Here is a 21,267-nt window from a genome sequence, read left to right on the forward strand (position 1 = left end):
TGTTACACAGACTTTTCCCAACAGGAAACTGAAGTTTGTAAACCACTCACTCTCCCACACCAAAGTCCATAGAGAAAATCAGTGATTTTAACATCACACACACACAGGAGTTGTTGATCCACTTCTGCCTCCATCCCTAGGTTCAAATGTCTGATTTGGTCACTTCGGCCTTGGAAATCTTTCGTTCGATTACATTTTATCCGTTAAGTTGGTTAAAATCTGTTTTAGCAATAGCTTCATCAAAATTTAAATTTCAGATTAATTTGTGTGAATTAAAAGCTTTATACATGTTTTTTAAGTCATAATGTTGAATCTTGTGTTTAATGTAATGTTGGAACTCTGTTTTCAGTCCAATGTTTAGTTTGTGTATATCGTGTCTCCTCCAGGATGTTGTATGTTGTGTCCTGCTGCCGTCTGTTTGCTTGTGTGTTTTTCCTGTGAAGTCTGTGGACACGTGAAGTTCAACCTGCGATGTTTCAGCTCAAACAACATCCAGAGGCTGACACTCGTCACGTTTACATCTCCATGCACAGAACCTCGCTCTGGTGAGTTTCATCACACTTTACACTGTAAAACCTTATTCACGGCATTTGGTTGAATTCACTCCCAGGATTCAATAGATTTTGGAGTAGTAAATAATATTATTTATTTCACATGAAGTGCTTTACAATATTTTAAGTCGATTGCTTTCTCGATGAATCAAGTGTTGTTTGGTGCATAAATGATTGTTTTAATGATTTCTTTGTTCTGTGGAGCAAAATAAACCAGGAAATATTCACATTTAAGAAGCTGAAACAATCTGACAAACTGGTAATTACTAGTAGTTAAACTTAATCATGTCACAATATAGATATAATATTCACATACTGATCAGACAGACTGCCAAATAATGAGCCATTTCAGACACCCACACAGAAACTGCCAAATAATGCACCATTCCATACACCCACACAGAAGCTGGCTGCCAAATAGTCTTCACAATTGTTGAAAAGATCCTGGAGACGTTGACACCAGAGGACGTGACTTCTCTGAGGAAGTTATAAAGGTCTTGTAGGCCGGGAGCAAATGAAGGGTTTCTTTTCATGGCACTTGTCATCGTTCATGCCCCCTACAGTTAAAAAGATAACAAGACACTTGTTTTTGTTGTATTTACGGAAGAGGATTAGGACCACATGTCAAACATTTAAAATAAATAAAATAAAACAGCCTGAATTCTGAGAAACAGATCGCAGATCACACGACCATATCCAAAATCTCAAAGTCTCATGTCAATCATTTTTTCACTTTTTAAAAATGTCCTTGCTTACTGTCCTGGTTAATCCTGTCCACTGATCTTGGACTACACTAGTCTGGAATGGAGGATTTGGGGAATGGTGACAACTCTCATAGACATGACATCCCATAATATCCCTGTTTACCTAAGTAGTTCATCTCCATGCAGTGTTCTGCTCCGCTGCTGTCGCTGGGCTGACCTGGACTCCACAGCTTCCACCCCATCGCAGGACCTGCAGAACCATCCGTCCACATCCACTGTCCCTTCTGTAAGAAGAAAGACAAAAGACGATGAGTGTCCTCAGAGTTTTACCAGCGATGGAATTATTTTCCACTCACAAGGAACTTGTCGTGGCCTCCGATCCAAACTCTCTTCACTTCTTTTGTGACCTCTTTAAGGTGAGAGTTGAGGAAAGTTACTTCTGCAATGTCTTCAACTTTGGCCAGATTTCCACCGATGTCCATGCAGAAGCTCTGATCGACAAAAACAACAGAAACAACAACAGAGACACGGTGAAATAACAGAGACACAGTGAAACAAAGTAAAACAACAGAGACACAGTGAAACAACAGAAACACAGTGAAACAAAGTGAAACGAAGTGAAACAACAGAGACACAGTGAAACAACAGAAACAGTGAAACAACAGAAACAAAGTGAAGCAACAGAAACAAAGTGAAACAACAGAGACACAGTGAAACAACAGAAACAAAGTGAAGCAACAGAAACAAAGTGAAACAACAGAGACACAGTGAAACAAAGTGAAACAACAGAAACACAGTGAAACAACAGAGACACAGTGAAACAACAGAAACACAGTGAAACAAAGTGAAACAACAGAAACACAGTTTATCAACAGAGACACAGTGAAACAACAGAAACACAGTGAAACAACAGAGACACAGTGAAACACAGTGAAACAACAGAAACAAAGTGAAACAACAGAAACACAGTTTATCAACAGAGACACAGTGAAACAAAGTGAAACAACAGAGACACAGTGAAACAACAGAACACAGTGAAACAACAGAGACACAGTGAAACAAAGTGAAAAAACAGAAACACAGTGAAACAGAAACAGTGAAACAAAGTGAAACAACAGAGACAGCGAAACAACAGAAACACAGTGAAGCAACAGAAACAAAGTGAAACAACAGAGACACAGTGAAACAACAGACACAGTGAAACAACAGAGACACAGTGAAACAACAGAAACACAGTGAAACAACAGAGACACAGTGAAACAAAGTGAAACAACAGAAACACAGTGAAACAACAGAGACACAGTGAAACAACAGAAACACAGTGAAACAAAGTGAAACAACAGAAACACAGTTTATCAACAGAGACACAGTGAAACAAAGTGAAACAAAGTGAAACAACAGAAACACAGTAAAACAACAGAGACAGTGAAACAAAGTGAAACAACAGAGACACAGTGAAACAACAGAGACACAGTGAAACAACAGAAACAGTGAAACAACAGAGACACAGTGAAACAGAAACACAGTGAAACAACAGAAAGACAGTGAAACAAATAGAATCAACAGACACAGTGAATCAACTGAAACACAGTGAAACAAAGTGAAAAACAGAGACAGTGAAACAGAAACACAGTGAAACAACAGAGACACAGTGAAACAAAGTGAAACAACAGAAACACAGTGAAACAAAGTGAAACAACAGAGACACAGTGAAACAACAGAAACACAGTGAAACAAAGTAAAACAACAGAGACACAGTGAAACAACAGAAACACAGTGAAACAAAGTAAAACAACAGAGACACAGTGAAACAACAGAAACACAGTGAAACAACAGAGACACAGTGAAACAACAGAAACACAGTGAAACAACAGAGACACAGTGAAACAACAGAAACACAGTGAAACAGAAACAGTGAAACAAAGTGAAACAACAGAGACAGTGAAACAACAGAAACACAGTGAAGCAACAGAAACAAAGTGAAACAACAGAGACACAGTGAAACAAAGTGAAACAACAGACACAGTGAAACAACAGAGACACAGTGAAACAACAGAAACACAGTGAAACAAAGTGAAACAACAGAAACACAGTTTATCAACAGAGACACAGTGAAACAACAGAAACACAGTGAAACAACAGAGACACAGTGAAACACAGTGAAACAACAGAAACAAAGTGAAACAACAGAAACACAGTTTATCAACAGAGACACAGTGAAACAAAGTGAAACAACAGAAACACAGTGAAACAACAGAGACACAGTGAAACAACAGAAACACAGTGAAACAAAGTGAAACAACAGAAACACAGTTTATCAACAGAGACACAGTGAAACAACAGAAACACAGTGAAACAACAGAGACACAGTGAAACACAGTGAAACAACAGAAACAAAGTGAAACAACAGAAACACAGTTTATCAACAGAGACACAGTGAAACAAAGTGAAACAACAGAAACACAGTGAAACAACAGAGACACAGTGAAACAAAGTGAAACAACAGAGACACAGTGAAACAACAGAGACACAGTGAAACAAGACACAGTGAAACAACAGAAACACAGTGAAACAAAGTGAAACAACAGAGACACAGTGAAACAACAGAAACACATTGAAACAACAGAAACACAGTGAAACAAAGTGAAACAACAGAGACACAGTGAAACAACAGAAACACAGTGAAACAACAGAAACACAGTGAAACAACAGAGACACAGTGAAACAACAGAAACACAGTGAAACAACAGAAACAGTGAAACAACAGAAACACAGTGAAACAAAGTGAAACAACAGAGACACAGTGAAACAAAAAACACAGTGAAACAAAGTGAAACAAAGTGAAACAACAGAAACACAGTTTATCAACAGAGACACAGTGAAACAAAGTGAAACAACAGAAACTCAGTGAAACAAAGTGAAACAACAGAGACACAGTGAAACAACAGAGACACAGTGAAACAACAGAAACACAGTGAAACAACAGAAACAGTGAAACAACAGAAACACAGTGAAACAAAGTGAAACAACAGAGACACAGTGAAACAACAGAAACACAGTGAAACAAATTGAAACAAAGTGAAACAACAGAGACACAGTGAAACAACAGAAACACAGTGAAACAACAGAGACACAGTGAAACAAAGTGAAACAACAGAGACACAGTGAAACAAAGTGAAACAACAGAAACACAGTGAAACAGAAACACAGTGAAACAGAAACAGTGAAACAAAGTAAAACAACAGAGACAGTGAAACAACAGAAACAAAGTGAAGCAACAGAAACAAAGTGAAACAACAGAGACACAGTGAAACAAAGTGAAACAACAGACACAGTGAAACAACAGAGACACAGTGAAACAACAGAAACAAAGTGAAACAACAGAAACACAGTTTATCAACAGAGACACAGTGAAACAAAGTGAAACAACAGACACAGTGAAACAACAGAGACACAGTGAAACAAAGTGAAACAACAGAAACACAGTTTATCAACAGAGACACAGTGAAACAACAGAGACACAGTGAAACAAGACACAGTGAAACAACAGAAACAGTGAAACAACAGAAACACAGTGAAACAAAGTGAAACAACAGAGACATAGTGAAACAACAGAAACAGTGAAACAACAGAAACACAGTGAAACAAAGTGAAACAACAGAGACACAGTGAAACAACAGAAACACAGTGAAACAACAGAAACACAGTGAAATAACAGAGACACAGTGAAACAACAGAAACGCAGTGAAACAACAGAAACACAGTTTATCAACAGAGACACAGTGAAACAAAGTGAAACAACAGAAACACAGTGAAACAACAGAGACACAGTGAAACAAAGTGAAACAACAGAAACACAGTGAAACAGAAACACAGTGAAACCACAGAAACACAGTGAAACAAATAGAATCAACAGACACAGTGAATCAACTGAAACACAGTGAAACAAAGTGAAAAACAGAGACACAATGAATCAACAGAAACAAAGAGAATCAACAGAAACAAAGAGAATCAACAGAAACCATTAAATCAGTGGTTCCCAAACTCTGGCCTGGGACCCACAGATGGGTTCCAGGAGATTTTTCTTTGGGCACCCAAACAAATTAGCAGAATTTTGTGAACTTTTCAGTTAAGTCATGTGACCTTATTCAGTGGTGGAAATGTCCTTACTATTTTAAAATGTCCCCATGTTTTAGAAAAGTCCTCACTTTTTCAAAAATATCCACATTTTTTAAATGTCCCCACTTTTTGAAAATATCCTGACTTTTTTAAAAATGTCCCCACTTTTTGAAAATGTCCTGACTTTTTTAAAAATGTCCCCACTTTTTGAAAATGTCCTGACTTTTTTAAAAATGTACTCACTTTTTGAAAATATCCTCACCTTTTTTTTAAAAAATGTCCCCACTTTTTGAAAATGTCCACACTTTTTGAAAATGTCCACACTTTTTGAAAATGTCCTCTTTTTTTGGAAAAACGTCCCCACTTTTTGAAAATGTCCTCACTTTAAAAAAAAATGTAAATATGTTTTTAAGTAAAATAACATTTAATTTTCATCACACATCACGTGTGTGGATGACAGTAGTTTAGAGAAGTTAAAATTAAATGAAAAGACCAAAAACTCCAAAAGTGAAAATGAAGGAATAAAAATCTGGATTAAAATACCTCGGCTTCGCCCCACTCTCTGTGGTCGCTGTAGTAGATGAAGCACTTATTGCTGAACTGAAGCCAACCATCAGGGCAGCTGTCACTCTTCACACAACCTCGTTTCGTTGACGATGAAACACATCGTCGACCTTTTAACCCCTGTGAACACAAGGAAACATTCATGAGCACATTAATTATGTACATATACTTTAGATATGACTGCAAAGATTAATCTACGACTAAATTAATTATCATAATAACATATTTTGTTTGGATAATCAATGAATTCGGTTAAGTTATTATATTTAAACAAGACATTTGAGAAACATCATTTCCAGAGTTTGACAAACACCGATAAACATTTTTCTGACTTTTTTTTTTATCTTCCCAGCAACTGATGGAGAAAATGTGATTCCACTGGCCAAACAGAGGAGGGCGAGCAAATGAGTCCACGGCATCTATGGAGGAAGAGGTCGTGAGTCAAAACAAAACAATGTATGAATGATGAAGAGGCTTTTTTTGTCGTTCAATGTTAATCTTAAAGTTACAAATGAAATTGCGGTGTTCCACAAGGCTCCATTTTAGGCCTTTTTTACAAACCTTTAATATGCCGAGAAGCTGATGGTCTTTTAAACTGGTACAATTTTTAAACGTGTGATTCAACATCAGACGTTAATACAGCGTTAACTCCCTCAAATCTTGTCCTAAAAATAATTTTTTTTATAGGCATCAACAAAAAACAAAAATATTGTTCTAAAAATATTATAAATAAATCGTGGCATTCCCCAAGGCTCCACTTTGGGCCCCAAACACTTACCGTGTTGTGATGATCAGCTGAGGCAGCAGCAAGACGTGGAATCTCAGACAGAGAGAGAGAGAAACCTGGTGTTTATAAACCTTCTCAATAGCTCGGACTGTCACGTCACGTGTCTTCCTCCCATCACGGGACATTGTTGAATTAAAGACTTGTTCAGAACTTACTGACAGTTTTCTTCAAATACTCTTTAAATACTCAAATATTTATCAAAACTGAGCCACACGCTTTGATCAGGCTTTGCCACGACAGTACAAAATAGACCGAGCCAATAGCGAATGTTAAACATAAAAATGCCCATGAGCATGTTTTCAAATTTATATTTTGAGTAGTTCATGTTTAAAAGTTTTAAAATCTACAAATTAAAACAAGATTTAAATTAACCAGGAAAAGATTTATTCATATATTTTCAGTGAAAGTTGATTTAACAAAATTTTTGTTGGATCTCTTACAGTGTACGACCTTGTGAACGTTGAATAAAACGGTTGAATGAATCTAAAAATAATATTTTTTTTCCCCAAAGTTCCAAAGTTTTTCAAAAGTCAAAAAAGTGTATGGCCCCAAATGGAGCCTTTTGATAATGATTCATATCGGACTAGAGTTTGCAGTAGAGCCGCTCATGTCGTGCGTGAAAAACGGTTGGTAAGTTATGAAAAGACCCACAGTGACAAATCTGAATTTTAACTACGCAAAATAAAATAATTTGTTTTTGCTTTGTTGTTGATCCACTTCTGCCTCCATCCCTAGGTTCAAATGTCTGATTCGGTCACTTCGGCTTTGGAAATCTTTCGTTCGATTACATTTTATCCGTTAAGTTGGTTAAAATCTGTTTTAGCAATAGCTTCATCAAAATTGAAATTTCAGATTAATTTGTGTGAATTAAAAGCTTTATACATGTTTTTTAAGTCATAATGTTGAATCTTGTGTTTAATGTAATGTTGGAACTCTGTTTTCAGTCCAATGTTTAGTTTGTGTATATCGTGTCTCCTCCAGGATGTTGTATGTTGTGTCCTGCTGCCGTCTGTTTGCTTGTGTGTTTTTCCTGTGAAGTCTGTGGACACGTGAAGTTCAACCTGCGATGTTTCAGCTCAAACAACATCCAGAGGCTGACACTCGTCACGTTTACATCTCCATGCACAGAACCTCGCTCTGGTGAGTTTCATCACACTTTACACTGTAAAACCTTATTCACGGCATTTGGTTGAATTCACTCCCAGGATTCAATAGATTTTGAAGTAGTAAATAATATTATTTATTTCACATGAAGTGCTTTACAATATTTTAAGTCGATTGCTTTCTCGATGAATCAAGTGTTGTTTGGTGCATAAATGATTGTTTTAATGATTTCTTTGTTCTGTGGAGCAAAATAAACCAGGAAATATTCACATTTAAGAAGCTGAAACAATCTGACAAACTGGTAATTACTAGTAGTTAAACTTAATCATGTCACAATATAGATATAATATTCACATACTGATCAGACAGACTGCCAAATAATGAGCCATTTCAGACACCCACACAGAAACTGCCAAATAATGCACCATTCCATACACCCACACAGAAGCTGGCTGCCAAATAGTCTTCACAATTGTTGAAAAGATCCTGGAGACGTTGACACCAGAGGACGTGACTTCTCTGAGGAAGTTATAAAGGTCTTGTAGGCCGGGAGCAAATGAAGGGTTTCCTTTCATGGCACTTGTCATCGTTTATGCCCCCTACAGTTAAAAAGATAACAAGACACTTGTTTTTGTTGTATTTACGGAAGAGGATTAGGACCACATGTCAAACATTTAAAATAAATAAAATAAAACAGCCTGAATTCTGAGAAACACATCGCAGATCACACGACCATATCCAAAATCTCAAAGTCTCATGTCAATCATTTTTTCACTTTTTAAAAATGTCCTTGCTTTCTGTCCTGGTTAATCCTGTCCACTGATCTTGGACTACACTAGTCTGGAATGGAGGATTTGGGGAATGGTGACAACTCTCATAGACATGACATCCCATAATATCCCTGTTTACCTGAGTAGTTCATCTCCATGCAGTGTTCTGCTCCGCTGCTGTCGCTGGGCTGACCTGGACTCCACAGCTTCCACCCCATCGCAGGACCTGCGGAACCATCCGTCCACATCCACTGTCCCTCCTGTAAGAAGAAAGACAAAAGACGATGAGTGTCCTCAGAGTTTTACCAGCGATGGAATTATTTTCCACTCACAAGGAACTTGTCGTGGCCTCCGATCCAAACTCTCTTCACTTCTTTTGTGGCCTCTTTCAGGTGAGAGTTGAGGAAAGTTACTTCTGCAATGTCTTCAACTTTGGCCAGATTTCCACCGATGTCCATGCAGAAGCTCTGATCGACAAAAACAACAGAAACAACAACAGAAAAACAGTGAAACAACAGAAACACAGTGAAACAAAGTGAAACGAAGTGAAACAACAGACACAGTGAAACAAAGTGAAACAACAGAAACACAGTGAAACAACAGAGAGACAGTGAAACAAAGTGAAACAACAGAAACACAGTGAAACAACAGAGACACAGTGAAACAACAGAAACACAGTGAAACAAAGTGAAACAACAGAAACACAGTTTATCAACAGAGACACAGTGAAACAAAGTGAAACAACAGAAACACAGTGAAACAACAGAGACACAGTGAAACAACAGAGACACAGTGAAACAACAGAAACACAGTGAAACAACAGAAACACAGTGAAACAAAGTGAAACAACAGAGACACAGTGAAACAACAGAAACACAGTGAAACAACAGAAACAGTGAAACAACAGAGACACAGTGAAACAAAGTGAAACAACAGAGACACAGTGAAACAACAGAAACACAGTGAAACAAAGTGAAACAACAGACACAGTGAAACAACAAACACAGTGAAACAAAGTGAAACAACAGAAACACAGTTTATCAACAGAGACACAGTGAAACAAAGTGAAACAACAGAGACAGTGAAACAACAGAAACAAAGTGAAACAACAGAGACACAGTGAAACAACATAGACACAGTGAAACAAAGTGAAACAACAGACAGTGAAACAACAGACACAGTGAAACAAAGTGAAACAACAGAAACACAGTGAAACAACAGAGACACAGTGAAACAAAGTCAAACAACAGAAACACAGTGAAACGACTGAAACAAAGTGCACCTACAGTAAGTGTTATAGACGTAAACTATGATGATGCGACTAATGAGGAGCTTTTGACGTCAACTGTGAGAATTTGTTGACTCAGATACGTGAACCAAATCAAATGTGGAAATCCGGTTTGGCTCATCCGCCATTTTAAAACACACCAAAAAATCATTTGATTAATGATTTGTCGCTCCTTAACTTCCACTCAGTTGTCACTAAGGATGTTGTAAGGTAACATTGGTGATTAAAACTAATGAAAAACTTTAGGGAAATTTTGCGAGTCTGCGCTGTTGAATCCTACATCAATGTTTTTAAACGATATCGCAAGTTTTAATCCCAAATTTCCCCTTTGCCACAACCGACCTGGAAATCATGGAGCTGGATTATATTTTAGCTTCGTGCATTCGGTCCATTGTAGTTCATCTACTACCCCGAAGGTGGCAGCAGCAGAAAGCATTTTGCAAGTTTTCGGAAATTTAAAAATTTACAAGGTTCCTTGAATGTATCTTGTAGCTGCTCCTCTAATCTCGACACGCTGTGGTCGTGCGTTCTTCTCCGTATTATCAGGACAAAATGTTGTTGCTTTACGCACATTTTCAGCAAAAACTTGCATTTAAATTGGTAAATAGCGCCATCATTTGTTGTGCTGTAGCATCCATGTTGGTGAGACTGTATATACTGCCAGATCGTAAAATGTCCCCGTCGAACAGTGATCATTTTGTTAACGAAAACTATGAAGGAAAATGTTTGTCAATGACTAAAACTGACGTACTCAACCTTTACCTCTACATGCGCCCCCCGCAGGTAAGATCATGCGAAGGGTTCTACGCAAAATCGCCTGTGACGAGCACGAGCTGGGCGACATCTCCACGCTGGCGGACTCGTCCGTAGTCGAGCAGCTCTTTCAGAACAGACACTGCGCCGCCGTGTGACAGAGTCCGAGATCCTCTCTCCTCACACGGCCGCGCGTCGCCAGCCAAAAAAAAAAAGAACGCAGCCAGGGAGGAAGAAGAAGATGACGAGGAGAATGTGGACGAATGCGGTCTTGTCTCACAAAAACAACTTCTGGCTCCTGATGAGGACGACGCGGCAAAGCCAGAGGTTGTTTTTGGGTAAGACCGCCCTCTAGTGGACCTGTGGTGGAAGTGGAAGACGCTTCATCCTATTTATTTTCGTGTTTTTAGCCCAAAAAACCTGCAGAAATACGTTAACATGCAAAGTCGCTCTGTCTGAGGTGAAAGGATGAGCGTCAGCGTCTGAGTGCGTCGCGTCCCGGCACTCAACGCAGGTCATTAGCTAATTCTGCTTATGAGTTAATTTGTGTTTGTTTTGAAAGGATCTACATATCCATGTCTTTGTTTTTGGGAGAGAATTTAGAGGATTTTATTTTTCTGTCTGTGAGCACGGATGTTTATTTTTTCTGTAGTTTTGTGCTTTCGCAAAGTTCGTCTCCAAACTGACGCAGAAACTTTAAAAATAATATTTTGATCTAAACTGAAATGTAAACGTGTACGAGAAAATATTAGAACCAGGTGGTGATTGGTTGGAGACTTCATAGATACTTAATAAAGGTAAAGTTAAAGGTTTTTTTCTTTTTGAATCGCGATGTGTGTCAGAGGACACGTGTCACTCCACCGATGAAATTTTAGTCTACGATGAAGTCTACGATGTCTTAAGAACACGTTCACGTCTTTATCTCACTGTACGACAGACTTGTTTGTAAACCACTCACTCTCCCACACCAAAGTCCATAGAGAAAAGCAGTGATTTTAACATCACACACAGGAGCTAAAATCCTACATTTGGATTTACAAAGTGACCACACGAGGCAGCAGAGGACCAGCAGCTCCTGTGTCACTGATTTTCTCCATGGACTTTGGTGTGGGAGAGCGAGTGGTTTACAAACTTCAGTTTCCTGGTGGAAAAGTCTGTCTGACAGTGAGATAAAGACGTGTCAATGGTTATTGCAGCAGATCTCATGGTTCAATCACCGAGAAGTAAAACCATTTTGAAGCTTCTGTCATTTTTAAATCCGTCTCACTGCAACTTTCACAACTTAACATAAGACTTTAATTATCTGGAGAACCTCCTGCTCCTCACTAACCTGTTATTCACACGTGAAAATTCAGTTCAGAGTCGAGTGAACGTCGGAGCGAGTAGCGGATCTTTGGCATCTCGTCTCGTCATATTTTTTTAAGTCTTTTATGTCATCTGTTTGTTGCCGTGTGGGTTTCAATGTGCCAACGTCAGTAACAGCAGAGCTCAGTGCACTACCATAATAATACTGTAAAAAAAAATAAAACAACAAAATAGTGCAGTAGCTTATTACTTACAGTGTTTGTGTTTTTAATTCAGGTGAAGGACAAATGTTTGTGTTTAATCTCTGACTGTGGTTTGTTTGTATCAAAGTATCTGCGATGACAGTAAATGGACATGACTACTGCCTCCAACTCTGTTTTCACTGACTGCTCCTTTAAGGAAAAACTGCCACTAATTATTATTTTATTCAGAACAGAAGAAGAAACAGGTGAAAAAAGCAACTGTTGTGTCCCAAACGTCTTCAAAAGAACCAAAGATATTTTAGTTTTTCCGAGCAAAGAAACACCCAAATTATTATAATCTTTCATCTAAATTGTTGTTGACTCTTCACTCTTCTAATGATGGATGTCCTTGAGTCGAGTGTGACACTGGTGTAATACTCAGTCATATCCATTAGAGGGCAGTGTCTGACAACGTCAAGACACTTTTATGAAACGGTGAGTCACAACTGAAGCAGCTGAATTTCTGAGGACACCAAATAATAAAAACTAACAAAAAAGCCTTTATTTTAAACCCATTGATTATTTTGTTTGTCTCTGTTCTGTTCAGTGTGGAAAATAACTTAAATATTCTAATGTTTTTGGAGTTAAAGTTGTGCTGTGGCTGGTTAAGAGCTTGTTTATATTGTTATTTTCAAACTTTAGCAGCATGCAAACATTTGTGTTAACACAAAGTGAGAGTTTTATGAAGTTCGGACACGGTGTTCACGTCTTTATCTCACTGTTACACAGACTTTTCCCAACAGGAAACTGAAGTTTGTAAACCACTCACTCTCCCACACCAAAGTCCATAGAGAAAATCAGTGATTTTAACATCACACACACACAGGAGTTGTTGATCCACTTCTGCCTCCATCCCTAGGTTCAAATGTCTGATTTGGTCACTTCGGCTTTGGAAATCTTTCGTTCGATTACATTTTATCCGTTAAGTTGGTTAAAATCTGTTTTAGCAATAGCTTCATCAAAATTGAAATTTCAGATTAATTTGTGTGAATTAAAAGCTTTATACATGTTTTTTAAGTCATAATGTTGAATCTTGTGTTTAATGTAATGTTGGAACTCAAATAATGAGCCATTTCAGACACCCACACAGAAACTGCCAAATAATGCACCATTCCATACACCCACACAGAAGCTGGCTGCCAAATAGTCTTCACAATTGTTGAAAAGATCCTGGAGACGTTGACACCAGAGGACGTGACTTCTCTGAGGACGTTAAAAAGGTCTTGTAGGCCGGGAGCAAATGAAGGGTTTCTTTTCATGGCACTTGTCATCGTTCATGCCCCCTACAGTTAAAAAGATAACAAGACACTTGTTTTTGTTGTATTTACGGAAGAGGATTAGGACCACATGTCAAACATTTAAAATAAATAAAATAAAACAGCCTGAATTCTGAGAAACAGATCGCAGATCACACGACCATATCCAAAATCTCAAAGTCTCATGTCAATCATTTTTTCACTTTTTAAAAATGTCCTTGCTTTCTGTCCTGGTTAATCCTGTCCACTGATCTTGGACTACACTAGTCTGGAATGCAGGATTTGGGGAATGGTGACAACTCTCATAGACATGACATCCCATAATATCCCTGTTTACCTAAGTAGTTCATCTCCATGCAGTGTTCTGCTCTGCTGCTGTCGCTGGGCTGACCTGGACTCCACAGCTTCCACCCCATCGCAGGACCTGCGGAACCATCCGTCCACATCCACTGTCCCTCCTGTAAGAAGAAAGACAAAAGACGATGAGTGTCCTCAGAGTTTTACCAGCGATGGAATTATTTTCCACTCACAAGGAACTTGTCGTGGCCTCCGATCCAAACTCTCTTCACTTCTTTTGTGGCCTCTTTCAGGTGAGAGTTGAGGAAAGTTACTTCTGCAATGTCTTCAACTTTGGCCAGATTTCCACCGATGTCCATGCAGAAGCTCTGATCGACAAAAACAACAGAAACAACAACAGAGACACGGTGAAATAACAGAGACACAGTGAAACAAAGTAAAACAACAGAGAAACAGTGAAACAACAGAAACACAGTGAAACAAAGTGAAACAACAGAGACACAGTGAAACTACAGAAACACAGTGAAACAACAGAAACAGTGAAACAACAGAAACACAGTGAAACAAAGTGAAACAACAGAGACACAGTGAAACAACAGAGACACAGTGAAACAACAGAAACAGTGAAACAACAGAAACACAGTGAAACAACAGAGACACAGTGAAACAGAAACACAGTGAAACAAATAGAATCAACAGACACAGTGAATCAACTGAAACACAGTGAAACAAAGTGAAAAACAGAGACACAGTGAAACAGAAACACAGTGAAACAACAGAAACACAGTGAAACAAAGTGGCACAACAGAGACAGTGAAACAACAGAAACAAAGTGAAGCAACAGAAACAAAGTGAAACACAGTGAAACAACAGAGACACAGTGAAACAAAGTGAAACAACAGAAACACAGTGAAACAACGGAAACAGTGAAACAAAGTGAAACAACAGAGACAGTGAAACAACAGAAACAAAGTGAAGCAACAGAAACAAAGTGAAACAACAGAGACACAGTGAAACAAAGTGAAACAACAGACACAGTGAAACAACAGAGACACAGTGAAACAACAGAAACACAGTGAAACAACAGAAACACAGTGAAACAGAAACACAGTTTATCAACAGAGACACAGTGAAACAACAGAAACACAGTGAAACAACAGAGACACAGTGAAACAACAGAAACAAAGTGAAACAACAGAAACACAGTTTATCAACAGAGACACAGTGAAACAAAGTGAAACAACAGAAACACAGTGAAACAACAGAGACACAGTGAAACAAAGTGAAACAACAGAGACGCAGTGAAACAACTGAGACACAGTGAAACAACAGAGACACAGTGAAACAAGACACAGTGAAACAACAGAAACAGTGAAACAACAGAAACACAGTGAAACACAGTGAAACAACAGAGACACAGTGAAACAAAGTGAAACAACAGAAACACAGTGAAACAACAGAGACACAGTGAAACAACAGAAACACAGTGAAACAACAGAAACACAGTTTATCAACAGAAACAGTGAAACAACAGAAACACAGTGAAACAACAGAGACACAGTGAAACAACAGAAACAAAGTGAAACAACAGAAACACAGTGAAACAAAGTGAAACAACAGAGACACAGTGAAACAACAGAGACACAGTGAAACAACAGAAACACAGTGAAACAACAGAAACAGTGAAACAACAGAAACACAGTGAAACAAAGTGAAACAACAGAGACACAGTGAAACAACAGAAACACAGTGAAACAAAGTGAAACAAAGTGAAACAAAGTGAAACAACAGAGACACAGTGAAACAGAAACACAGTGAAACAACAGAGACGCAGTGAAACAACAGAAACACAGTTTATCAACAGAGACACAGTGAAACAACAGAAACACAGTGAAACAACAGAGACACAGTGAAACACAGTGAAACAACAGAAACAAAGTGAAACAACAGAAACACAGTTTATCAACAGAGACACAGTGAAACAAAGTGAAACAACAGAAACACAGTGAAACAACAGAGACACAGTGAAACAAAGTGAAACAACAGAGACACAGTGAAACAACAGAGACACAGTGAAACAAGACACAGTGAAACAACAGAAACACAGTGAAACAAAGTGAAACAACAGAGACACAGTGAAACAACAGAAACACATTGAAACAACAGAAACACAGTGAAACAAAGTGAAACAACAGAGACACAGTGAAACAACAGAAACACAGTGAAACAACAGAAACACAGTGAAACAACAGAGACACAGTGAAACAACAGAAACACAGTGAAACAACAGAAACAGTGAAACAACAGACACACAGTGAAACAAAGTGAAACAACAGAGACACAGTGAAACAAAAAACACAGTGAAACAAAGTGAAACAAAGTGAAACAACAGAAACACAGTTTATCAACAGAGACACAGTGAAACAAAGTGAAACAACAGAAACACAGTGAAACAAAGTGAAACAACAGAGACACAGTGAAACAACAGAGACACAGTGAAACAACAGAAACACAGTGAAACAACAGAAACAGTGAAACAACAGAAACACAGTGAAACAAAGTGAAACAAAGTGAAACAACAGAGACACAGTGAAACAACAGAAACACAGTGAAACAAAGTGAAACAAAGTGAAACAACAGAGACACAGTGAAACAACAGAAACACAGTGAAACAACAGAGACACAGTGAAACAAAGTGAAACAACAGAAACACAGTGAAACAGAAACACAGTGAAACAGAAACAGTGAAACAAAGTAAAACAACAGAGACAGTGAAAGAACAGAAACAAAGTGAAGCAACAGAAACAAAGTGAAACAACAGAGACACAGTGAAACAAAGTGAAACAACAGACACAGTGAAACAACAGAGACACAGTGAAACAACAGAAACAAAGTGAAACAACAGAAACACAGTTTATCAACAGAGACACAGTGAAACAAAGTGAAACAACAGACACAGTGAAACAACAGAGACACAGTGAAACAAAGTGAAACAACAGAAACACAGTTTATCAACAGAGACACAGTGAAACAACAGAGACACAGTGAAACAAGACACAGTGAAACAACAGAAACAGTGAAACAACAGAAACACAGTGAAACAAAGTGAAACAACAGAGACATAGTGAAACAACAGAAACAGTGAAACAACAGAAACACAGTGAAACAAAGTGAAACAACAGAAACACAGTGAAACAACAGAAACACAGTGAAACAACAGAGACACAGTGAAACAACAGAAACGCAGTGAAACAACAGAAACACAGTTTATCAACAGAGACACAGTGAAACAAAGTGAAACAACAGAAACACAGTGAAACAACAGAGACACAGTGAAACAAAGTGAAACAACAGAAACACAGTGAAACAGAAACACAGTGAAACCACAGAAACACAGTGAAACAAATAGAATCAACAGACACAGTGAATCAACTGAAACACAGTGAAACAAAGTGAAAAACAGAGACACAATGAATCAACAGAAACAAAGAGAATCAACAGAAACAAAGAGAATCAACAGAAACCGTTAAATCAGTGGTTCCCAAACTCTGGCCTGGGACCCACAGATGGGTTCCAGGAGATTTTTCTTTGGGCACCCAAACAAATTAGCAGAATTTTGTGAACTTTTCAGTTAAGTCATGTGACCTTATTCAGTGGTGGAAATGTCCTTACTATTTTAAAATGTCCCCATGTTTTAGAAAAGTCCTCACTTTTTCAATAATATCCACATTTTTTAAATGTCCCCACTTTTTGAAAATATCCTGACTTTTTTAAAAATGTCCCCACTTTTTGAAAATGTCCTGACTTTTTTAAAAATGTACTCACTTTTTGAAAATGTCCTGACTTTTTTAAAAATGTACTCACTTTTTGAAAATATCCTCACCTTTTTTTTAAAAAATGTCCCCACTTTTTGAAAATGTCCACACTTTTTTAAAATGTCCTCTTTTTTTGGAAAAACGTCCCCACTTTTTGAAAATGTCCTCACTTTAAAAAAAAATGTAAATATGTTTTTAAGTAAATTAACATTTAATTTTTATCACACATCACGTGTGTGGATGACAGGAGTTTAGAGAAGTTAAAGTTAAAGAGAAAAGACCAAAAACTCCAAAAGTGAAAATGAAGGAATAAAAATCTGGATTAAAATACCTCGGCTTCGTCCCACACTCTGTGGTCGCTGTAGTAGATGAAGCACTTATAGCTGAACTGAAGCCAACCATCAGGGCAGCTGTCACTCTTCACACAACCTCGTTTCGTTGACGATGAAACACATCGTCGACCTTTGAACCCCTGTGAACACAAGGAAACATTCATGAGCACATTAATTATGTACATATACTTTAGATATGACTGCAAAGATTAATCTACGACTAGATTAATTATCATAATAACATATTTTGTTTGGATAATCAATGAATTTGGTTAAGTTATTATATTTAAACAAGACATTTGAGAAACATCATTTCCAGAGTTTGACAAACACCGATAAACATTTTACCTTTTTTACAAAACTTTAATATGCCGAGAAGCTGATGGTCTTTTAAACTGGTACAATTTTTAAACGTGTGATTCAACATCAGACGTTGATACAGCGTTAACTCCCTCAAATCTTGTCCTAAAAATAATTTTTTTTATAGGCATCAACAAAAAACAAAAATATTTTTCTAAAAATATTATAAAATAAATCGTGGCATTCCCCAAGGCTCCACTTTGGGCCCCAAACACTTACCAGTTGTGATGATCAGCTGAGGCAGCAGCAAGACGTGGAATCTCAGACAGAGAGAGAGAGAAACCTGGTGTTTATAAACCTTCTCAATAGCTCGGACTGTCACGTCACGTGTCTTCCTCCCATCACGGGACATTGTTGAATTAAAGACTTGTTCAGAACTTACTGACAATTTTCTTTAAATACTCTTTAAATACTCAAATATTTATCAAAACTGAGCCACACGCTTTGATCAGGCTTTGCCACGACAGTACAAAATAGACCGAGCCAATAACGAATGTTAAACATAAAAATGCCCATGAGCATGTTTTCAAATTTATATTTTCAGTTGTTCATGTTTAAAAGTTTTAAAATCTACAAATTAAAACAAGATTTAAATTAACCAGGAAAAGATTTATTCATATATTTTCAGTGAAAGTTGATTTAACAAAATTTTTGTTGGATCTCTTACAGTGTACGACCTTGTGAACGTTAAATAAAACGGTTGAATGAATCTAAAAATAATATTTTTTTTCCCCAAAGTTCCAAAGTTATTCAAAAGTCAAAAAAGTGTATGGCCCCAAATGGAGCCTTTTGATAATGATTCATATCTGCACTAGAGTTTGCAGTAGAGCCGCTCATGTCATGCGTGAAAAACGGTTGGTAAGTTATGAAAAGACCCACAGTGACAAATCTGAATTTTAACTACGCAAAATAAAATAATTTGTTTTTGCTTTGATCTGAAATGAAGTGAAATGAGTCCAGAAACCATGAGTTAATGACCCTGTTAGAAGTTATTTAGTTTTGACAGTGTTTGAAGAACATTCTGGTTCCTAAACTGGTTTGTGTCAATAGATTATGAACAAAAGTCATTATAATAATTCAACAATGTCCTTTGAGGGGAAGATGTGTGACAAGTCCGAGCGTCATGAGAGGGTTAAAGTGCAACCTCAGCTGATCATCGCACCATGGTAAGTGTCAGTATGTAAAGGGTTAAAAGGTTTGGGGCCCAAAATGTAGCCTTGGGAACACCACAATTTATTCTCTCATATTTTTAGAACAATAATTTTCTTGATGCCTAAAAAAACAAAACGTGTTGGTACGATAAGATTTTAAAACTGCATCAACGTCTGGTGTCGTGTCCAAAGTTCAAAAAAGAGTAGGGCCCTGAGTGGAGCCTTGTGGAACACCACAACCTATTTTTCACTAATATTCTTCAATGCTTACAAAAAAGATTCCATTTAACAAAGTTGTAGGTAATGTTGACGCATGTGTTTGTTCTCACTTGTTGAGCTGCAAGTTTCTGAATTCTGTTATTTGGTCAGCGACATCAATGTGAAAATCATGTTTTGTCTTTTTCTGGTCTAGCTTTGGCTTTAAAGCAACAGCATGTTGAATTAATAGCTGTGTTAGATTTTTTACCCCGGTCATAAGTCATAAGTATTGAAATGAATATCGTCGCTGAACAATTTGAAAACAAATTATAATTTTTTTTAAATATTTAAATATTTTTATAATATATACTGTTTATTTATATATAAATTACAAGTTATTATATCTGTATTTAAAAATGATTTTATATATTTGTATTATTATTTATTTTATTTCACTATTATTGTTTTGAACAGATGACATCACACCTTTATTTGTTGGTGTTCCTCTGTTTGAACTGTGAAGTGTTGGTAAGTAACATGAATATAAACTACAGTGTGTGAATGCTGAGACATCTACACTAAGGTTTTCTTTGTGACTCCGGAAAATACTCGACACTGAAAAGAAACAAGTGCAAACAAAATAAGACATACAGTATGTTTGGTTTTTGTCACAGTTTGTCAAGTTTGGGACCAAAGGTTTTGTCGCAGGAACGAAGACGAATTCCGAGCTCGACTCACTCAGTTCGGTAAAGTTCCACTGTAACATTGTTATCTGCGAGTGAGTTTACAGTTGTGTACGGTTGTTTTCACTAAACATCACCGTCTGTATAAACAGAAACAAACGGAAGACAGTCGGGAGACCATTGCCCGCTGCTTGAAGGAAATCCTGGGAGAATCGAAGAGCTTGTCGAAGAAAACAAGGTCATTTTTAAATGAACCTCAGTATTTAGACATGTTAGGTCAGTGTGTAACCTCAGAATATCCATCAATCCTGACAGGATGACGGCAAAGAAGGTGACACAGACGACTTTGATGAGTATGTCATGAAGATCTGTGCAGTCTATGAAGGCCCCGCCTCTGAGGAAAGCCCCACCCCTAAAGTCTGTGACATTGAACTTAAGCTACAAACGTTTCAGAAGATCTTTTTCCTAAAGTTTTTTCTTTTTCTTGTTTCCCACAGGTGCAAAGTCAAGGTTGGTATTTTTGGATGGCTGTAGATGTGTAGATGACACTTTGTAAGCGTTAAGTTTAAACATGTGATCAACATACCTACACTGTACATGCATAAATACATACATCGTTGTGTTCTGTCATCAACATCTAGCTCCTGACTGCCCTGAAAAATGTCACCGCTGCCCGAGTGGTTGGACTAAACTTGGCAGGAACTGTTTTTTCTTTTCACACAAAGAGAAGTTCTGGACACAAGCAGAGGTGCGTCATTAAAAAGCAGACTAACCCTAAACTGAACCTTTAAAGCAGCTCATTATAACTCACATGGCTGAGAGCTAAACTCCTCCTCCTAAACTCCTGTGGTTGTATGAGTGTGAGCGCCCCCTGCTGCTGAGGCTCATCAGTGAAACAGCCTTTTCTGACAAGAAACTGAAGTTTGTAAACCACTCACTCTCCCACACCAAAGTCCAGAGAGAAAATCAGTGATTTTAGCTGGCGGGG

The 21,267-nt window shown here is 37.7% G+C and overlaps 3 protein-coding genes across 3 annotated transcripts; all 3 read right to left on the reverse strand.

Annotated features, from left to right (window-relative positions):
• Nucleotides 1-621: 621 nt before the first annotated feature.
• On the reverse strand, nucleotides 622-6,767 carry LOC131468109 (galactose-specific lectin nattectin-like). Its single transcript, XM_058642003.1, has 6 exons — nucleotides 6,717-6,767; nucleotides 6,271-6,357; nucleotides 5,918-6,058; nucleotides 1,612-1,746; nucleotides 1,419-1,539; nucleotides 622-1,108 (listed from the first exon to the last, which is right to left on the reverse strand). The coding sequence occupies exons 2-6, from the start codon at nucleotides 6,355-6,357 to the stop codon at nucleotides 1,038-1,040; spliced, it is 555 nt and encodes a 184-aa protein (XP_058497986.1). The 5' UTR covers nucleotides 6,717-6,767; the 3' UTR covers nucleotides 622-1,037.
• Nucleotides 6,768-7,941: 1,174 nt separating this feature from the next.
• LOC131468110 (galactose-specific lectin nattectin-like) lies at nucleotides 7,942-9,063 on the reverse strand. Its single transcript, XM_058642004.1, has 3 exons — nucleotides 8,932-9,063; nucleotides 8,739-8,859; nucleotides 7,942-8,428 (listed from the first exon to the last, which is right to left on the reverse strand). The coding sequence occupies exons 1-3, from the start codon at nucleotides 9,055-9,057 to the stop codon at nucleotides 8,358-8,360; spliced, it is 318 nt and encodes a 105-aa protein (XP_058497987.1). The 5' UTR covers nucleotides 9,058-9,063; the 3' UTR covers nucleotides 7,942-8,357.
• A 3,633-nt stretch (nucleotides 9,064-12,696) lies between these two features.
• LOC131468111 (galactose-specific lectin nattectin-like) lies at nucleotides 12,697-18,547 on the reverse strand. The gene is made up of 5 exons (XM_058642006.1): nucleotides 18,467-18,547; nucleotides 17,887-18,027; nucleotides 13,974-14,108; nucleotides 13,781-13,901; nucleotides 12,697-13,470 (listed from the first exon to the last, which is right to left on the reverse strand). The coding sequence occupies exons 3-5, from the start codon at nucleotides 14,097-14,099 to the stop codon at nucleotides 13,400-13,402; spliced, it is 318 nt and encodes a 105-aa protein (XP_058497989.1). The 5' UTR covers nucleotides 14,100-14,108; nucleotides 17,887-18,027; nucleotides 18,467-18,547; the 3' UTR covers nucleotides 12,697-13,399.
• Between the last annotated feature and the right edge of the window lie 2,720 nt (nucleotides 18,548-21,267).

This window comes from Solea solea, chromosome 11 (assembly GCF_958295425.1).
Source record: "Solea solea chromosome 11, fSolSol10.1, whole genome shotgun sequence".
In the NCBI taxonomy this organism is placed as follows: Eukaryota; Metazoa; Chordata; class Actinopteri; order Pleuronectiformes; family Soleidae; genus Solea; species Solea solea.

Excerpts from the sequence above, each read along its gene's own strand:
- LOC131468111 (XM_058642006.1), bottom strand. The coding sequence starts at position 14,099 with ATGGACATCGGTGGAAATCTGGCCAAAGTTGAAGACATTGCAGAAGTA. Across the intron at positions 13,902-13,973 it reads GAGGCCACGACAAGTTCCTT|GAGGGACAGTGGATGTGGAC; the intron begins GTGAGTGGAAAA and ends TTCTTCTTACAG. Across the intron at positions 13,471-13,780 it reads CATGGAGATGAACTACTTAG|GGGGCATGAACGATGACAAG; the intron begins GTAAACAGGGAT and ends TTTTAACTGTAG.
- LOC131468110 (XM_058642004.1), bottom strand. The coding sequence starts at position 9,057 with ATGGACATCGGTGGAAATCTGGCCAAAGTTGAAGACATTGCAGAAGTA. Across the intron at positions 8,860-8,931 it reads GAGGCCACGACAAGTTCCTT|GAGGGACAGTGGATGTGGAC; the intron begins GTGAGTGGAAAA and ends TTCTTCTTACAG. Across the intron at positions 8,429-8,738 it reads CATGGAGATGAACTACTCAG|GGGGCATAAACGATGACAAG; the intron begins GTAAACAGGGAT and ends TTTTAACTGTAG.
- LOC131468109 (XM_058642003.1), bottom strand. The coding sequence starts at position 6,357 with ATGCCGTGGACTCATTTGCTCGCCCTCCTCTGTTTGGCCAGTGGAATC. Across the intron at positions 6,059-6,270 it reads CTGGGAAGATAAAAAAAAAA|GGGTTAAAAGGTCGACGATG; the intron begins GTCAGAAAAATG and ends TTGTGTTCACAG. Across the intron at positions 1,109-1,418 it reads CATGGAGATGAACTACTTAG|GGGGCATGAACGATGACAAG; the intron begins GTAAACAGGGAT and ends TTTTAACTGTAG.